This window comes from Eleutherodactylus coqui, chromosome 5 (assembly GCF_035609145.1).
Source record: "Eleutherodactylus coqui strain aEleCoq1 chromosome 5, aEleCoq1.hap1, whole genome shotgun sequence".
Lineage (NCBI taxonomy): Eukaryota > Metazoa > Chordata > Amphibia > Anura > Eleutherodactylidae > Eleutherodactylus > Eleutherodactylus coqui.
Window position 1 is genome coordinate 44,219,483 of NC_089841.1, and position 19,526 is coordinate 44,239,008.

General features: G+C 45.5%; 1 protein-coding gene across 3 annotated transcripts in view; it reads right to left on the bottom strand.

The window, feature by feature from the left end:
- The window catches only part of OSMR (oncostatin M receptor), a 79,105-nt gene that overhangs the window by 33,541 nt on the left and 26,038 nt on the right, over positions 1 to 19,526 (bottom strand). For all 3 annotated transcript variants that reach the window (XM_066602405.1, XM_066602403.1, XM_066602404.1), the window contains exons 3-5: positions 16,567 to 16,733; positions 10,303 to 10,477; positions 3,863 to 4,141 (exon numbers count right to left, since the gene is read on the bottom strand). In XM_066602405.1, coding sequence (XP_066458502.1) covers positions 3,863 to 4,141; positions 10,303 to 10,477; positions 16,567 to 16,733 — 621 coding nt within the window. The remainder of the gene's footprint in view (positions 1 to 3,862; positions 4,142 to 10,302; positions 10,478 to 16,566; positions 16,734 to 19,526) is intronic.

Below are 19,526 nucleotides of genomic sequence, written 5' to 3' on the forward strand. Positions count from 1 at the left end.
TGGCATCGTTCTTCCTCAACCCCCACCTGCTGAGTGTGGGCCACAGTGTCCTCTACAGTATAAACAATTAGGGGTCAAGTCCCCCTCTATTGGCCCATAGATATAAATGCCTTAGCGAGGAATGTGGTCATTTAACCAGAGGGTGGCAGTATTTCAGTTACAAACTGACACAGGACATATATACTGTGTTTCCCAAAAAATAAGACCCTGTCTTATATTATTTCCCCCTAAAGAGGTGCTAGGTCTTATTTTCGGGGGATGTCTTATTATACTTACCTAGCAGGCTTGGTCCATGTCACTGCGACATTGATTGGCCAATTCATAAACAACAACACCATGGCTGTGATTAATTCTTCCACCGCTGCTCAGCCAGTCAATGCAGAACTCGATGAACCAATCACAGCCATCGCGTAGGTTCATCGAGCGCTGCATTGATTGGTTTCTCGAACACTGCTCAGCCAATCAGAGCCATCGCTGGAGGTGGGATTTATGAATCTTGGAACCAGGATGTGGTCTTTGGTGGGGGGGCGAAGACTGCAAGAAGCACGTCGGAGCTCCAGAGAGCAGCAGGAGAATGCGGACCGTACCTGCTAGGCAATGTATTACTTTCTTTTTTTTAATGCAATGCAGCTAGGGCTTATTTTCAGGGTAGGGCTTATATTTCTAGCCTTCCCAAAAATCCTGAAAATCAGGTTAGGGCTTATTTTCAGGGTAAAAGGGGGGGGGGTTAAGATAATGCGTACATGGTGGGGCTTCATTTAAGAATCTTTAATCCTTTCCTGTATTTTTAGACCTGTGTTAGAGGTCAGCCTATACAGTGTAGTGTATATATGGTATATAGTGTATATAGTATTGTATAGCATTACTGCTGATCTTGCACCACTGATGCCCACTACTTGTTTACCATCTGTTTGAAGTGATTGCAGCATCCAATTGAGGCCTGACAAAATTATCTTACTTCCAGGCTGCCACTCAGTCATACAACGGTGATCAGTTGATGTGATCAAATGACATTACATGGATTTCCTGTCACATCTTAATAAGAACAGGGCACTGCCAAGGATTTACCCCACAGGACCGAATGGCATTCCTTTGTATGTGCACTGTAGGGCTGTAATATTTGGGCACTGTATGGCATTTGTGTGTCAGTCTATACTATACATCAGAAGTATTTCTCCATGTATATGTTGAACATAGTACCCTAATGTGGTGTAAACCTAGACTGATCCCTCCATTATACTGCCTAAATAATACCGCCATGTGGGGATGAATAATAGCACTGCAGAACTCTTAATAACAATAAAATACACTACACACAGAATACTGCCACATAATACATCTATTACCATAGACTGCCATACACGTCCATACAGAACCTACATATTAGTGATATAAACAGTACTTCTATACAGGTCTCACATAATACTGCTATATAGTGACTACATAATGCTGCCATACAGTGCCCTCAACAATAGCATACAGGGCCCACAATACTGGTATACAGTGCTTAAAGGGGTTGTCCCGCGGCAGCAAGTGGGTCTATACACTTCTGTATGGCCATATTAATGCACTTTGTAATGTACATTGTGCATTAATTATGAGCCATACAGAAGTTATCAAAAGTTTTATACTTGCCTGCTCCGTTGCTGGCGTCCTCGTCTCCATGGTGCCGACGAATTTTCGGCCTCCGATGGCCAAATTAGCCGCGCTTGCGCAGTCCGGGTCTTCTGCTGTATTCAATGGAGCCGCTCGTGCAGAATGCCGGCTCCGTGTAGCTCCGCCCCGTCACGTGCCGATTCCAGCCAATCAGGAGGCTGGAATCGGCAATGGACCGCACAGAAGAGCTGCGGTCCACGGAGGGAGCAGACCCCGGCGGCCATCTTCAGCAGGTGAGTATGAAGACGCCGGACCGCCGGGATTCAGGTAAGCGCTGTGCTGTTTGTTTTTTTAACCCCTGCATCGGGGTTGTCTCGCGCCGAACGGGGGGGGGGGTTAAAAAAAAAACAAAAAACCGTTTCGGCGCGGGACAACCCCTTTAAACTTCCCTACAGTGCCCATACAATACTGCCAATTATGGTTCACATAATACTGCTATACAATGTCTACATATTATTAGCATACAGAAAATACTTATCTATATATATAAAGCTGAAAGCCCTCACTGACTCACTGACTGACTGACTCACTGACTCACTGACTGACTCGCCAAAAGTTCTCCAACTTCCCGATGTCGTAGAAACATGAAATTTGGCACACGCATAGATTATCTCCAAAATAGGAAAAGTAATTGGGTCCCAACTCGATTATTCAATTCTAGCGCAAAAGAATTGGCGTCAAAATTTTACGTACGTAATCTAAATCTGTCACTTTCCAATGTCATAGAAACTTAAAATTTGGCCCGAGCATTGATTATGTCATAAATGGGAAAAGGTAATGGGTCCCAACACGATTATTCAATTCTATGCGCAAAATAATTAGCGTCCAAATTTTACGTACGGAATCTAATTATCTCACTTTCCGGTGTCATAGAAACGTGAAATTTGGCACGAGCATTGATTATGTCATAAGTAGGAAAAGTTCGTAGGTCCCAACTCGATTATTCAATTCTAGCGCAAAAAAATTGGCGTCGAAATTTTACGTGTGGAATGTAATTTTTTCACTTTCCGGTGTCATAGAAACGTGAAATTTGGCACGAGCATTGATTATGTCATAAATAGTAAAAGCTAATGGGTCCCAACTTGATTATTCAATTCTATGCACAAAAGAATTAGCGTCCAAATTTTACGTACGGAATCTAATTTTCTCACTTTCCGGTGTCATAGAAACGTGAAATTTAGCACGAGCATTGATTATGTCATAAATAGGAAAAGTTAATAGGTCCCAACTCCATTATTCAATTCTATGCGCAAAAGAATTAGCGTCGAAATTTTACGTGCGGAATGTAATTTTTTCACTTTCCGGTGTCATAGAAACGGGAAATTTGACACGAGCATTGATTATGTCATAAATAGGAAACGCTAATGGGTCCCAACTCGATTATTCAATTCTATGCGCAAAAGAATTAGCGTCCAAATTTTATGTGCAGAATGTAATTTTCTCACTTTCCGGTGTCATAGAAACGGGAAATTTGGCACGAGCATTGATTATGTCATAAATAGGAAAAGCTAATAGGTCCCAACTCGATTATTCAATTCTAAGCGCAAAAGAATTAGCGTCCAAATTTTACGTGCGGAATGTAATTTTTTCACTTTCCGGTGTCATAGAAACGGGAAATTTGGCAGGAGCATTGATTATGTCATAAATAGGAAAAGCTAATGGGTCCCAACTTCATTATTCAATTCTAAGCGCAAAAGAATTAGTGTCCAAATTTTATGTATGAAATCAAATTCTCTCACTTCCTGATGTCATTTTATATAAAGGAAACGTCGCTTTGTTACCTCCCCGTGGTGTTTCCTGGGTAACGCAGAGAACTATGCAAAATGGTGAACATATTTTTTTTCCTCAGTATCTCTAAAGTAACCACGACTTCATAAGATTTTCCGTGTGAACACCAGATAAACACCAGTACCAAATTAACTCGGGCGAAGCCGGGTATATCAGCTAGTTAGCAATATGCACAATACTGCCATACAGTGCCCACGTAACACTGCCATACAGTGCCCACATAACACTGCCATACAGTGATCACATAATTAGTACCATACAATGAACACATACAAAGCCCAAATTAAAAAGATTTATAGCAACCAAATAATGTCATCATACTGTGCCAAAATAACACCCCAGCGGGCACCATCATTACTCCAGGGAAGAGATGTATCACCTCCACATATAGTGGGCTACAACCATGCGTCACACTTACTGCTGACGATGAGCACCGTCCCGGGGGGAACACCATCATCCTTATCCACCAGGCAGACCACATTGGCTCCATCTGATCTGGTCATTGACACATTATTTCTGGAGGTTACATAAACGTCCGTTCCCATGTCGAGGCATCTCTCCATCTTCTCAGGACCGTATATCATTTCTTGTATTGTCTGATCCTGTCCAGGCAAGCAGCAAAATGTGACATTGGACCCCTCTGGAACCACACGCTCACGTGGGTAAACTTTTGTGTCCTTTCTCCCTATATTCTCTCCTGTGAAGGAAAAAGTGATGAAATAAAGGGTTAATTAATGAGAAGTGATGGGAGCATAATGCAAAAAGTGTACAAAAAGCTCAGAGAACACAGATTTATACAGCCACCACTAGGGGGAGCTCCTTATATAAAGATTTATACAGCCACCACTAGAGGGAGCTCACTGTATACAGATTTATATATCCACTACTAGGGAGAACTCACTGTATATAGATTTGTATAACCTACATTAGGGGTAGCTTACTGTATACAGATTTATACACCCACCACTAGAAAACAAAGCTCTGTGAGCTAAACAACATAAGTACATAACTAGTCCTGTTTTCAGCTGAGAGGGGGCTATAACTGTATTGAGTGTACACAAAACATCAACATCTATCAGTCTGGAGTCCGGGCTGTTTAGCTCACAGAGCATTGTCTACACTGGATACAATTGATCCACTTCTGAGCTGAGAGCAGGACTAGCTATGTACAATGTATCAGTCTGGAGTCCGGGCTGTTTAGCTCACAAAGCATTGTCTACACTGGATACAATTGTATCCACTTCACAGCTGACAGCAGGACTAGCTATGTACAATGTGTCAGTGTGGAGTCCGGGCTGTTTAGCTCACAGAGCATTGTCTACACTGGATACAATTGTATCCACTTCACAGCTGACAGCAGGACTAGCTATGTACAATGTGTCAGTGTGGAGTCCGGGCTGTTTAGCTCACAGAGCATTGTCTACACTGGATACAATTGTATACACTTCACAGCTGACAGCAGGACTAGCTATGTACAATGTATCAGTCTGGAGTCCGGGCTGTTTAGCTCTCAGAGCATTGTCTACACTGGATACAATTGTATCCACTTCTCAGCTGAGAGCAGGACTAGCTATGTACAATGTATCAGTCTGGAGGCTGGGCTGTTTAGCTCACAGAGCATTGTCTATACTGGATACAATCGTATTCATTTTTGAGCTGAAGGACTAGGTATGTACAGGGTTACTGCCTCTGACAGCAAGCAATGATTTTGAAAATGGTTGAGATTTGAAACACAAGATATTTTAGAACTTTTTATTTATACACTGATTTCCTATTTTCTTGCTATATGATTTACGGAATAAAATAGCCTGGGTATAAGAGGTTAATTAAAGGAGTTCTTTTTTTGACTTGTTGATAGTTAATAATTCAGCCCCTGTGTTTATCTTTAACCCCCGGCAGTCATATAACTCTTACTGTTTTGTAGTCTGCAGCTGAATTTCTATAACCGCCTCCTGATTTGCTAATATTTGTTTTTGGCCAGTTAGACTTCTGGATTTTGCACATTGTGTGCACAGATTCAGCAGCGTGTCAACAATACATTAAAGTGATGAGCCAAGAGCTTTGTGCCATCCTGGCATTACAGGGCAGTGATTCATGTGAATGACCATCATGCAATTCTACATTTTCCCTGTAAATAGAATCACTAAAAAAAAACTTACTTAACCCCTTAATGCGACAGGGCATAAACATACATCCTGTGGATGGCAGGACTAGCTATGTACAAGGTATCAGTCTGGCGTCCGGGCTGTTTAGCTCACAGAGCATTGTCTACACTGGATACAATTGTATCCACTTCACAGCTGACAGCTATTTGCCTCTGAATGGAATCAAGAGTGTTTTCTTTCACTGACAGCAAACATAGCTAAAGTCTTGCATAATATAATTCTGCAGCCACCACTAGGGGGAGCTCACTGCGCAGACATTTCTACAGCTACCAATTAAATTTGTAATAAATTCATAAGAAGTGATCTCCCCTTAGTGGCAACAGAAGAAATGTTATGGCTTCTCATAAGCCGGGTTTGCAGGTACTACAGAACCTCCTCTGAGTACATCCCTGTTTTTACAGGCCCAACATAAATGGCTCTAAAGCCCTAAAGGCGAAAACAGCTGAATAGAGTTTGAGTATTTTCATTGGCTTTTGAGCCAAATGTTCAGTAATTAATACAAACTACTGGCGTGCTTATAGAAATGTTCTCTGCTTTAATCTTAGATGTACATTTTTGTTTGTACCTCCTCTAATAGATATGCTGTGCATTTTTTGCCCCAAATCCCTTAGAGGGGTTGTCCAAGGAAATATTTTTGTTAAAGCCAGTCCCCCATAGCAAAAAAATAACAAACCAGCTAATTCTCACCTCTCCTAGCTTCGGTGGCTCCAAGTCCCATCTCTGACATGTCGCTTTCAGTCTGCAGCACTTTGTGTATAGGATGTCACAGGCTACTACAGCCAATGACAGAACTGAGTGCTTGATCATGTGCTCTGTCATTGGCTGCAGTAGTCTGTGACATCCTGTACATAAGCTGCTGCAGCCTGGAAGCAACATGTCGGAGAGGAGATCTGAAGTCATAGACAGGGAGCTGGGAGAGGTGAGGATGAGCTGGCATCTTATTTTTTGCTGTGAGGGACCTGGCTTTAACAAAAAAATAAAATGTGAGACAACCCCCGCACGCCGAGGGACCTCCCTAATCCCTCACATAACTGTTTTTCTTCTATGTCATTTTCCCAGGAAAGATGATGACTGAGCACAATTTCCCAAAACCACAAAACTAACGGATTCCAAATAACCCGACCAAATGCAGCTCTCAGACCCCCAAGATGCTGATGCCCAGATAGCTGCAGATGGCTTCACTGGCACTGAGCACCGAGGTTAGAACTGTATGACTGGCAGCTGGCAGCAGGTTATCTAACATACAGCTGGCACCAGGAATGTCACCATATAATGAACGATGTAGAAGCACCAGCTCAATGACATCTCCATCTCACGTCTGGTCGGTCGTTTGCTATCATTACTGATTACCTGTATATTGTTGCAATTGCATTCATAGACTTTTTCTCTACTATTTAACCCTACCTGTAGAGTTATTACAAAGGATAGAGAGTTAAAGGGAATGTATCACATAAATCTATCTCTAATCTCTATCTCACCCCTTGAAGGGAGGCTCTTGTACCCTGTTGTACCACCTCTAGCTTGGATACAAGATGTGATACAGGCGGGCATGGAGGCTCTAGTACCCTGTTGTACCGCCTCTAGCTTGGATACAAGATGTGATACGGGAGTCATGTAGGCTCTAGTACTCTGTTGTACTGTCTTTAGCTTGGATCAAGAGGTGATACGGGCGGGCATGGAGGCATAAGGGTTCCTTATGGTATCCTGCGGCATATGAATCCATATTTGCTGTAACTGAGCCCCTATATCCTGCAAACTCGTAGGTTGTTGATGTTGGTGTCCCAGATGTTCCCATACACGTTCTATTGGTGACACATCTGGTGACCGGGCAGCCATGGAGGTGTGACAATGTTGTGGGGGCTTCCTGTGACCCCCTTGTGCGGCCGACCATTATCCTGCTGCCCCTTGGAAGCCGCCATGAGAGGAACACATGTGGCTGCAGGATGTCTTGAACATACCGCTGAGCTGTCATTGTCCCTCATACCACTACCAGTGGTGACCGACTGTCGTATGCGATGGCCCCCCAGACCATCACACCAGCAGTGGGGGCAGTGTGCCGCTCCACAGCAAAGGCAGGATTGAGGCGCTCACCCCAAGGTCTCCAGACATGAACGCTGCCATTGTCAGCGCCCAAACTAAACCTGGATTCATCACTCTGTGGCAATCCAGTTTCATTGTTCAAAAAACAACTGCAAACGGAAGTGACGGTGGGTATGAAAGGCAGAACATGTAATGGGTGCCGTAAGACCAAATCTCCTTCAGCCAAGTTCCTGGAAATGGTTCTGACAAACACAGCGGTGTAATGATGGCGCCCCCTGTCTCTGGATGGCGGACAACTAAACAGTTGGAGCTGTTTGTGCTTGTCGAAAGATCAGATGATCCTCTCTACTGGTGGTCTGTCGGGGGTCCTGAGCCCGGTCACCTTGTGTGCCCTCACACATCCACTGGTCCCAACACCTCCTAACAGTCTGGTCAGAACGGCCGGTGGGGGACAATTCATCGCTACGACCATCCAGCTTCTCCCATCCCAATAATGTGCCCCTCTCAGAATCTGGTAACGGGGTGAAATCTCTTTTATCCGTCGTAGAGGCGTCTAGTGGCCAACAAGCTCTACACAAGCAGAAGAAGAGGTCACTACACACAAGGAGCCTCCAAGAGCTTCTTATAGGACAAGGGGGGAACCACATTTAGGGTCTCAGGTGACAAGACCGTTCATCTAATCACCACAACTCTCATCATTTGTATACCTGCCTGAGATGGAACCGCAGGACGGGATCTGCAGCAAAATTACAACTTCTTCTAGGCGCCGGATTGTTTTTGACAGAGAGTATAAATGCGACTGACAGAAAAAGCTAACTAGTGCTCCATTGAACCGTTTATTATCTGAGGACATGTGATGCTTGTGGGTCCCAGTGGTTGGATGCAGTTACAGGTGCAGTTAGTTCTGCCTACTGCACATGCATGAAGCAAGATCCACCCCAGTACAACTCGTACAGCACGGTGCAAAACTTTTAGGCAGGTGTGGGAAAATGCTGCAAAGTAAGAATAATTTCAAAACTGGACATGTTAATGCTTCATATTTGTAAATTAACAAAATGCTAAATGACTGAACAAAAGAGAAATGTAAATGGCATCAATATTTGGTGTGATCGTCCTTTACCTTCAAACAGCACCAGATCTTCTAGGTACACTTGCACACAGTCATGGACTTTGTAGGATTATAGTCAGTTGTATGACTAACCAATTATACCAAGCAGGCAATAATAATCATCATTTTCATATGTATGCCGTCACCGCACTGACTCTAAGACTTACCATTTATTTCATTCATTCTAAAATAAGAAGGCTACAAGAACCAACAAAACGTAAATCTTCAAACAAAGAATCGCCACCCCTGTGCTAAATCCTAATTCACTTGTACTCTCCAAGGATGGGGATATAGATTGTGTGTTCCTTCTCCCTTAGGCTTCTTTCACACGAGCTCATATCGGCGATCCGTTTTCACAGCCGGCTGATATACGCTACATTGGGAGTGAAAAATCTGGCGAATGGGCGTACACATCAAGCGTTTGTGCGCCCATTCATATGGCCTAGTGAGGCCGGCGTAAATGCGCTGAGCTCACCAGGCCATCGTTCAATTCCCCTCCCTCCCCATCGGAGGTTCACCTCTCGTTCCTCCCCGCTCGTTCTGTACAATGGAAGGGGGCGGGATGGGGGCAAAGCTAAGCGCCGTCCCCCCCCCCCCGCCACCTCCCATTGATGGCTATGGACAAGGGGTGGGAGAGAGCAGGCACTTAGCTCTGCCCACGTCCCGCCCCTTGTCCATAGCCATCAATGGAAGGAGGAAGAGCGGACCGGCGCTTAGTTCCACCCCCATCCCGTCCCCTCCCATTGCACAGAACGAGCAGGGAGGAATGAGAGGTGAGCCTGCATGGGGGGGGGGAGGAGAACAGAGGGAGGGAGTTTAGCAGCCATGCTGCTAAACTCCCTCCCACCTACGGCCGCTGCCATGGGCTCCCATAGGAGCCCATGCAGCGTTCGACGTATTCCGGCCCAAAAGATAGTTCCAGGACTATCTTTTGGGCCCAACGTAAAAACACCCGGCGCTATATTGGCTTGGAGTGGCGTCTTTATGTCTCAGAAATGCGCCCATGTGATCTGATGCATTGGAATCCGTGAAAATATATGCGCTCATGTGAAAGAAGCCTTAGGAAGTATATGGGCACCCGGGAATCATATGGGTGACTCCAGTAAGGATTCTGAGTAAGGGACTCAGGGATATAGCATAACCACGTAGTCTTGCTCCGACCCAGACTAAGCCAAGTGGGGGTATTCGTTAATTTAGCACCAGTGTTAAACTGGCAATTAGGCAAAAATTATTACAAAGTCTACTGGCGCTATATTTATGAATCTGACATATAGTCAGACAGAGAAGACCATTTAGGGACAAGATCAGCACTTCTGAATCATTCTGGGAGTCAGAAGTTGGCGATGGGCTGGCTAAAAGTGTGGGGGGGGGGTTTGCTGTAAATAAGTGGAGTCTGCTGTGCCTACTGGGCAAGAGGGGGAGACTATGTTTACTACTAGAGGGGACGGGAGATTCCAGGACTCCCCACATAACTATGGAGGAAAAATGTTTGCATTGCCCTACAAAACACCTCCCAGTCAGACATCGAGAACCTCTCCAACTCACCATCATGGGTTGTCCACTCACTCCACTCGCTCCAGTTCATGTCTGCTTTGGGATCATTTCCTACAACTGCGCTCCGTAACCGCACCGAATGAGAGTCACATTCCAAGGGCAGTTGAGATTCCCAGCTCCAGCCGAACGGCACAGGACTTCGGGAGAAATTCGATGTAATGTATTTCTGCAATAGAGTTAAAAATATCAGCACTGAGATGGGAAATCACATCAGGAATGTAGAGCTAAAAGAGCAGGTCTGAGAATAAATACAGTTGGTCATAATAGGCAGAAATAGGTTTTATCATTAACACAGCCAATGTGCTGTATGTATGCACTGGAAACCATCAGCAAGCAGGACAGCTGCTATATATAATGTTATACTTATTACGCAATTCCTGTTTAGCAGTCTAGTGCATTGTTCTGAACTGGATGATGATCTCACATGCTTGTTAATACACACTATGTCAAAAAAACACTCCCTCCCTTGGAAGAAGTTGTTGTTTTGCTGTAAAACCCGTCCTGCGGTTCCATCTCAGCAGATCAGTAAATTATGAGCGTTGTGGTGATTAGATGAACAGTCTTGTCAGCTGAGGCCCTAAAAGTGGTTCCCCCCTTGGCCTATAAGAGGCTCTCGGAGGCCCCTTGTGTGTAGTGACCTCTTCTTCCGCTTGTGTAGAGCTTGTTGGCCACTAGACGCCTCTACAACGCAGAGAAGAGATTACACCCCATTACCAGAGGGGGGCGCGTTATTGGGATGTGAGAAGCTGAATGGTCGTCGCGATGAACTGTCCCCCACCGGCCGTTCTGACCAGACTGTTAGGGGGTGTTGGGACCAGTGGATGTGTGAGGTCACAAGGTGACCGGGCTCAGGACCCCGACAGACCACCAGTAGAGAGGAGCATCTGACCAGACTGTTAGGGGGGGTGTTGGGACCAGAGGATGTGTGAGGGCACACAAGGTGACCGGGCTCAAGACCCCCCCCCCCCCCGACAGACCACCAGTAGAGAGGAGCGTCTGACCAGACTGTTAGGGGGTGTTGGGACCAGTGGATGTGTGAGGACACAGAAAGTGACCGGGCTCAGGACCCCTCGACAGACCACCAGTAGAGAGGAGCGTCTGACCAGACTGTTAGGAGTGTTGGGAACAGTGGATGTATGAGGGCACACAAGGTGACCAGGCTCAGAACCCCCCGACAGACCACCAGTAGAGAGGAGCGTCTGACCAGACTGTTAGGGGGTGTTGGGACCAGTGGATGTGTGACTTGTTATAGTACAAAAGCTGCAGTAATATATGAAAAATATATAAAAAGTGAAAAGACAATATGGTAATGTCCTCGTAACATTCGTAAACCCCTGTCTGACCTTCTGCAGCCCTACAACCCGGCACACTGCCAAGGAAAGCTCAGGCAGGTGAACAACATTAATGACACTACCATACCGCCTAATAGTAATTACCAAAATAAAGAAGACGTCAGCAGCACAACCACAAACCAGGCAGTGGGGGAGCAGAAGACATGCACGCTCCAGTATAGGGTTCAGACTTATAAATCCTCCATAACACAGCAGAGAGATGATCAGATTAGCAGCGCACAGGAATCCAGAGAAGTTCTCTTTACATCAAACAATGCTTCTTTATTGTCTCCATAAATAAAACACACACAACATTTCGATAAATACCAGGAAGGGGTGAGCATAACAGTAAATAATTAGTCATAGTGACAAGAAATGTGAAAGTTTGTAGGTCAGCATGTTACCTCTGTCACTTGACTAATTACTTACTGCTATGCTCACCCCTCCCTGGGATGTGAGAAGCTGAATGGTCGTAGTGATGAATTGTTCCCCGCTGGGCCGTTCTGACCAGACTGTTAGGGGGTGTTGGGACCAGTGGATGTGTGAGGGCACACAAGGTGACCGGGCTCAGGACCCCCGACAGACCACCAGTAGAGAGGAGTGTCTGACCAGACTGTTAGGAGGTGTTGGGACCAGTGGATGTGTGAAGGCACACAAGGTGACCGGGCTCAGGACACCCCCTATGGACCATGAGTAGAGAGGAGTGTCTGACCAGACTGTTAGGAGGTGTTGGGACCAGTTGAAGCGTATGGACACACAAGGTGACTGGGCTCAGGCCCCCCAACAGACCACCAGTAGAGAGGAGCATCTGATCATCCAACTTTGGGCGCTGACAACGGCCGTGTTCATGTCTAGAGACCTCGGGGTGAGCACCTCAATCCTGCCTTTTGGCTGTGGAGCAGCACACTGCCCCCTGCTGGTGTGATAGTCTGGGGGGCCACTGCATACGACAGTCGGTCACCCCTAGCAGTGGTATGAGGGACAATGACAGCTCAGCGATATGTTCAGGACATCCTGCAGCCACATGTGTTCCTCTCATGGCAGCTTCCAGCAGGATAATGCTCAGCCGCACACACAAGGGGGTCACAGGAATGTCCCCATTACATTGTCACACTTCCGTCACCTGCCCAGTTGCAATCACCAATAGAACATGTATGGGATAATCTGGGACGCCACCTGCGACAGCTCACGAGATTACACGATCTAGGGGCTCTGTTACAGGAAATATAAAGCAATATGCTGCAGGATAGCATATAGAACCTGTATGCTTCCATGCCCGCCCGTATCACATCATGTAACCTACCTAGAGGCAGTACAACTGAGTACTAGAGCCTCCATGCTGGCCCATAATACATCTTGTATCCAAGTTAGAGGTGGTGCAACAGGGTACTAGAACCTCCATACTCGTTCGTATCACATCTTGTATCCAAGCTAGAGGTGGTACAACATGGTACTAGAGCCTTCATGCCTCCCGTATCACATCTTGTATCCAAGCTAGAGGTGGTACAACAGGCTACTATAGCCTCCATGGTGCCCATATCACATCTTGTATCCAAGCTAGAGGTAGTACAACATGGTACTAGAGCCTCCATGCCTGCCCGTATCACATCTTGTATCCAAGCTAGAGGCGGTACAACAGGTTACTAGAGCCTCCATGTCCGCCCGTATCACATCTTGTATCCAAGCTAGAGTCAGTACAACAGGGTACTAGAGCCTCCATGCTCACCGTATCACATCTTGTATCCAAGCTAGAGGTGGTACAACAGGGTACTAGAGCCTCCATGCCTCCCACATGACATCTTGTATCTAAGCTAGAGGCGGTACAACAGGGTACTAGAGCCTCCATGCCCACTTGTATCAAATCTTGTATACAAGCTAGAGGCGGTACAACATGGTACTAGAGCCTCCATGCCCCCTGTATCACATCTTGTATACAAGCTATAGGCGGTACAACAGGGTACTAGAGCCTCCATGCCTGCCCGTATCACATCTTGTATCCAAGCTAGAGGCGGTACAACAGGGTACTAGAGCCGCCATGCCCACCCGTATCACATCTTGTATACAAGCTATAGGCGGTACAACAGGGTACTAGAGCCTCCATGCCTGACCGTATCCCATCTTGTATACAAGCTAGAGATGGTACAACTGGGTACTAGAGCCTCCATGCCTGCCCGTATCACATCTTGTATACAAGCTATAGGCGGTACAACAGGGTACTAGAGCCTCCCTACAAGGGGTCAGTTCTCCACAATAAATGACCCTTTTACTCTGATATTGTAATCACCTACTCATATCAGTGTTACAATCACACAGAGAAAGTATCATCCATCTGACTCCTCCTTCTAGCTACTTGTTGGTTCTGCTGACAGGTGCACCAGAGTGTTTCAGTCCTGAAGGACCAGACACTTTTTGGTAATTTTATGCATCTGGTGGCTTATTGGCCCTTTTTATTTTCTTGGGCTGCTAAAATTGCTGTGTTTTTTCATGACACACAGGGCTATCTATATTTTAATAATGTTTTTCACTTAAAAATGTCTTTGTTTTTTTGTTTTTCTAGTCTTTTTATTTGGTACAATTTGTACGAAAAGTTAAAAAATTAAATAAATGTATAGTTCTTTATTTCTAACACTATTGTATTTGGGCTACAATAAGGATGAGCGCTGCGCTCGCCATGTTATTTCAGACATTTTGACATATAATTGTATAGTCTTGGATAACAGGGCGGTTATGGAGACCATTTTGGTTGGCGTCGGCGGTGGGTCATGTTCTTTTTATTTTTTTGTAAATATTTTTATTTAATGCTGTAATTTTCTTAAACTTATTTTGTAACTTATTTTTGTACATCTCTGTCCCCCATGATGGCATATAAGACCTTGGGGGTCATTCACACTTTAATCTTTTTTTTCTTCACGCTTTTCCACTGTAGCTGGGGCATCCATAAGAGCCTCATCTGTAGCAGCCCCAGTTACAGGGGAATACATCCCCCTAGTGTGACAGTAGTCGCTGGCAGAGTGGGTCAGAGGTCTGTTAAGACCCTGCAGCTCTGACAAGCCAGGGATTACGGCGGTCACTGGGTCCCATAGAGGAAACGGCAACGCTGCTTCTTCTGCATAGTGCCCCCTCTGAGCGCTATGTAGCCTGTAAAAGAGAAGGCAAAAGTGTTTAAAAAGCACTTCTGTCTCCTCCTTTGGGTCCTATCAGAGACAGCTGAGAACCCAGACTGTTAGGAGGTGTTGGGACCAGTGGATGCGTGAGGGCACAAGGTGACCGGGCTCAGGAGGCCCCGACAGACCACCAGTAGAGCGGAGCGTCTGACCAGACTGTTAGGGGGTGTTGGGACCAGAGGATGCGTGAGGACACACAATGGGCTCAGGACCCCTGACAGACCACCAGTAGAGAGGAGCATCTGATCATCCAACAAGCAGCTGTTTCGTTGTCAGCCATCCAGAGACAGGGGGCGCTATCGTCACACTCCTGTGTCTGTCTGAACCATTTCCAGGCACTTGGCTGAAGGACATTTGGTCTCACAGCACCCATTACATGTTCTGCCTCTGACACCCACCGTCGCCTCCGTTTGCAGGGGTATCATGAATGACCTTCTAGATTGCAGGAGATTTAAACATACAGCGCTTGGTCCTTATTGGGTTAAAATGGCCCTTTTATGCACCTTGTACCAGCACCCCCTTCCAGGCACTGGTTCCTGAGCTGTTCTCCAGGCCCATAGCGGCGGCAGTACTGGTCCCAGTATGTGCGCTGCCACCACAATAGTCACATAGGTCACACACATCTTCCGCGGGTATAACCAGAAGTCTCTTCTGGCTCTATTCTGTTTGTCTGATATGGCTGCAGCCATATTTGCAAGGTAGGACTCTAGAAATCGACATTCCGCTCTGCTACCTGAAGCAGCTGTGGCCATCTTGGTTAAGGGCACGCTTGACTAGTCTTTCTGTTTTGGAGCTTTTGATGTTGCTGGTGTGTACTACAGCACTATTTAAAGCCTGTTTTGGGTAGGTACATCCTGTTTTCAGCGGGGGGTATGGAAGTTAATCTACAGGAGGTATCTTACAAAAACATGTATTTCCTCCTAGAGAAGTGATTGCATTATAAGTCATTGTGTTGAAGTCTATGCAGTGGTTGTTGCAATTCCTTGCTTAGCACATTGCTTCTCTGCTCCAAACCCTGACAAGTACTAACAAAGATTAGAGTGTTTTCACATCTGAGCTGGGGATACCTCCGTTTGTGCATTTCTGGATAGAACCAAACAGCGCCGGGCAGACCTCATTGACTATAATGGGGTCTGCCCGCTGTCTGACCAGCTTTTGGATGGAAGAAAAAAGCGCTTTTTCTTCCAGTATTTTCAGCCACATATGTGACTGAACCACCGGTTAGAGCAGTGTTTATCAACTCCAGTCCTCAGGGACCCCCACAGGTCATGTTTTCAGGATTTCCTATAGTACGAACCCCTGTGGCAATGTCTGACGCACCGACAATAATTACATCACCTGTGCAATACTTAGGAAATCCTGAAAACATGACCTGTTTGAGGTCCCTGAGGACTGGAGTTGGGGAACACTGCGTTAGAGGTTCCGACACATATGTGAAACCAGCCTTAGCTGAGGGTTTTGTCTTTATAGTACTATTGAGCTATTTTACTTACATGACTTTTCCTGCTACAGTTATGTCTAGTGAGCTGATATCTTTAAAAGAAACCTAAAATCAAAGCTGTAGCCACAACACAACCTGAGATACAGCCAGCAATAGCAAGGATAAGCGTTATACATTTTAGGTACTGAAGTGTCCTTTGCAAGGACATGTGTGGTTGGCAAGCAATGGGCTAATGGAGAAAGAGAGGAGCACGTCAGTCAGAAGATATGAGATAGATAGAGAGATGTATAGATAGATATGAGATTAGATAATTACTCACATTTGCAATAATGTTCATTTTTTCCGACCTGGCCACCTGGATGTGGAACTTTATGTTGGTATCAGACTTGTGCGGTTCTTTGCTGACACTCCATTCCACAAGTAGGCGTTGGTGCGGTGAATCACTGAGGATTTTCAGATTCACTGGTGTGAAAAACACTTCAGCTTCTGGAACAGAAAAAAATAAAGCAAATATAAGAAATGCTTTGGATAACACCTTTCATTTGTGCAGCAGACAAGGGCATCATATTCCCTGCTCTGTAAAAAAAAAGAGTTTCTCAGATTCTGAACACTATGACACCTTTGTGTGTTAGCCTGTGCTCGAAAGCTCGCTGTAACATCATGTATTTTTGTTAGCCATTAAAAGATATCATATCTACAAGATTACTTGGTTTCTCTTGCTGGGAACAATCACACTTTACCCTATCATACTGGCACTAGGCACCGACAGGAGCACTTCTCCACAGGTGTAGGTTGGTTTGCTTCACTGTGAGGTGAATGTGCTCAGGCAGCCAATCACTGCTTGTCTGTACATCACATTTATTCTGGCCCCTCCTCTCAGAGGGTGCTGGTTATTCTCCTGTTGTCAGGTTGATCATGCATGCTGGTCAGATCTCTGTCTGTGTCCTGACTTTATGTTTGTTTCTTGTCTAAGTCTGGGCCCACGTCCGGTCTAAACATACTCAGATGTGATGTCTGACACCAAAGTCTTGTCTGTGGCTGTGTTCTGAGTCTCATCTGATGTCTGTCTCACTCCTGCTCTGTACCCTGTCTGACTTCTTTCTGTAGACTCTCAGTCTGTTGGTGCTTTTTGTCTCCTCAGCTACACCTGTTCATGTTCTGCACAAGTCAGAACAAGAACCTTTATCATGACAAGTCCGTCTGTAGTTTTACTTATAAGCAGGGATGTTGTATCATCTTGATCCCTGTTCTTGTAGTTATTTTGCATCATCCAATGTTTGCCACTGTTTACCTGTTGCCAACTAGGGAAAACCAGGGTTGCCCTAGGTTCCTAATGTGGAGCCGTCCTTATCAGGGAGATCACTCCACTTATTGCTAATATTTTCCCTATTTGGCAGATCAGGGTCAGATTCTTCACTTACATTCTTGTTATGCCATTTAGGTTATTCGCTTTGGTACCAAATAAAGTGTATATGTTTTGTATATCTGCGTTTTGTCGTGTTTTCTTTGGTGGTATATTTTCATCTGTTTAGGACATTACATTTACACCATGCAGGCCATGTATGAATAATTCCTGCACGTATTTAATAGGTGCTTTCTAGACATAATAATTGGTCCTTTTAGGACATATGCTGTGTAAGCTATGTATGGATGAGCCCTACACGGGCGTTACAGGGTCCTTGGGGACAGTAAATTTACACTTGCATAGGCAATGTAAGAATAAGCCCTGCACAGATGTAACAATGCCAGAAGCCAATGGAGGATCTCTTAAAGTTGGTCATAACCATTAGGTATGTGTTAGCAGATCCTCAATTCAGTCAGAGTCTTACACAAATATTTTCTAAAAAATAAAATAAATCTTGAAATCTTGCAGTTCTCACACTGGCCAGTAGAGCACAAGTATGCTGACATTTCCTGTTTTCTGCAGCTCTCTTGATGGCTTTGCTGTATAGACTGGGAAGACTGTGCTTATCCTTTTAGGACCTACGCTGTGTAGACTATGAATGGATAAGCCATGCACGGGCGTAACAGGATCTTTGGGGACAGTAAATTTACTCTCTTGTAGGAATTTTTGGCAGTCCAGGGACCATCGACTTAAAGGTACATAACCAACAGTAAGCACCATTCGTTACCTTGTGATAGGGCTCTGCCGGCACAACAATACAAGAACTGTTTCTTAAGAGCCCAATATTTTTTCAGTGACTCAGCACTGGCAGCGCTTGCTTCCTCCTCGGCTGTCTCTTCCAAAGCTCCAGAGCTCCTCACCCAACTCAATCAGGGCTATGCTTCCCTCCACCTCAATGCCAACTAACTAGCGTGAGCTGGAAAGAAGTGCAGGCAATCTTTGTTCAGAGTGAGCAGAGATGACAGCCAGGACAGAAGTCAGGGGATCCATTCTGTGTGTGGTGGCACCCCAAGAGAGACCGGTGGTTCTCCACCAGTGCAACGCCCACCAGCAGCCAAAAGTGCGACTCACCAGGTTGTTCAGAAGTAGTCTACAGGATTTCTGGCAAGCATCTCTACGGCTTAACAACAGCTGCATTTGCTCCTTTCCCTTGTGTAGGAGGCAAAATGAATTGCACCATAGTCCCTCAGCACACAAGGTACGCTGCCTTGCCAAGTGCCCTACATTGGAACTGTCACCTTAAGAGAAACTTTCCTTACTAGAAACTTTGTGTGAACTGGGTGCAAGCGTCTTGCTAGCTGCACTTGCTTGTTTAAACAACTTGTTTAAATAAACTACATACCCAAGGGACCCCTGGAGAAGTTCTTAAGAAATTTTCGGTTGTGATGAGCTTTGAACCAGTGCCAAGATATTTATTGTCTGAGACTGAGCTTCGAACCATCGAGGCCCAGATTAGGGGAACCCTGGTCCTTTTGCCTGTCTATGGGTATAGCTGAGGTCATCTGACGGGGAGTCTGTCTGGGTCTCCTCTGTCTCCATCTATCCTAGCTGAGCTCTCATTGCCACCACAGAGATCAGCGTCCCCCCATTGGCCGTGCCCACCTAATACAGTTACATGAGCATCCACTCCAAGAGCCCCCATCACCGACTTTACAAACACACAGTAATGAATAATGCAAAAGATTCAACCCCCCATGGGTAGAGGGAATTCACCATACTTATACCAGCTAACATCCTGTCTTCTGTAGCTCATTAGTCAGCTTCACTGTATAGACTGGGAAAGAATCAGCAGAGTCATCTCATTAACATTAGTGGGCAGGAGAGACTCTGACAACCCTTTTGTACCACTGGAAGCCTAGATAAGGCAGGGTAAT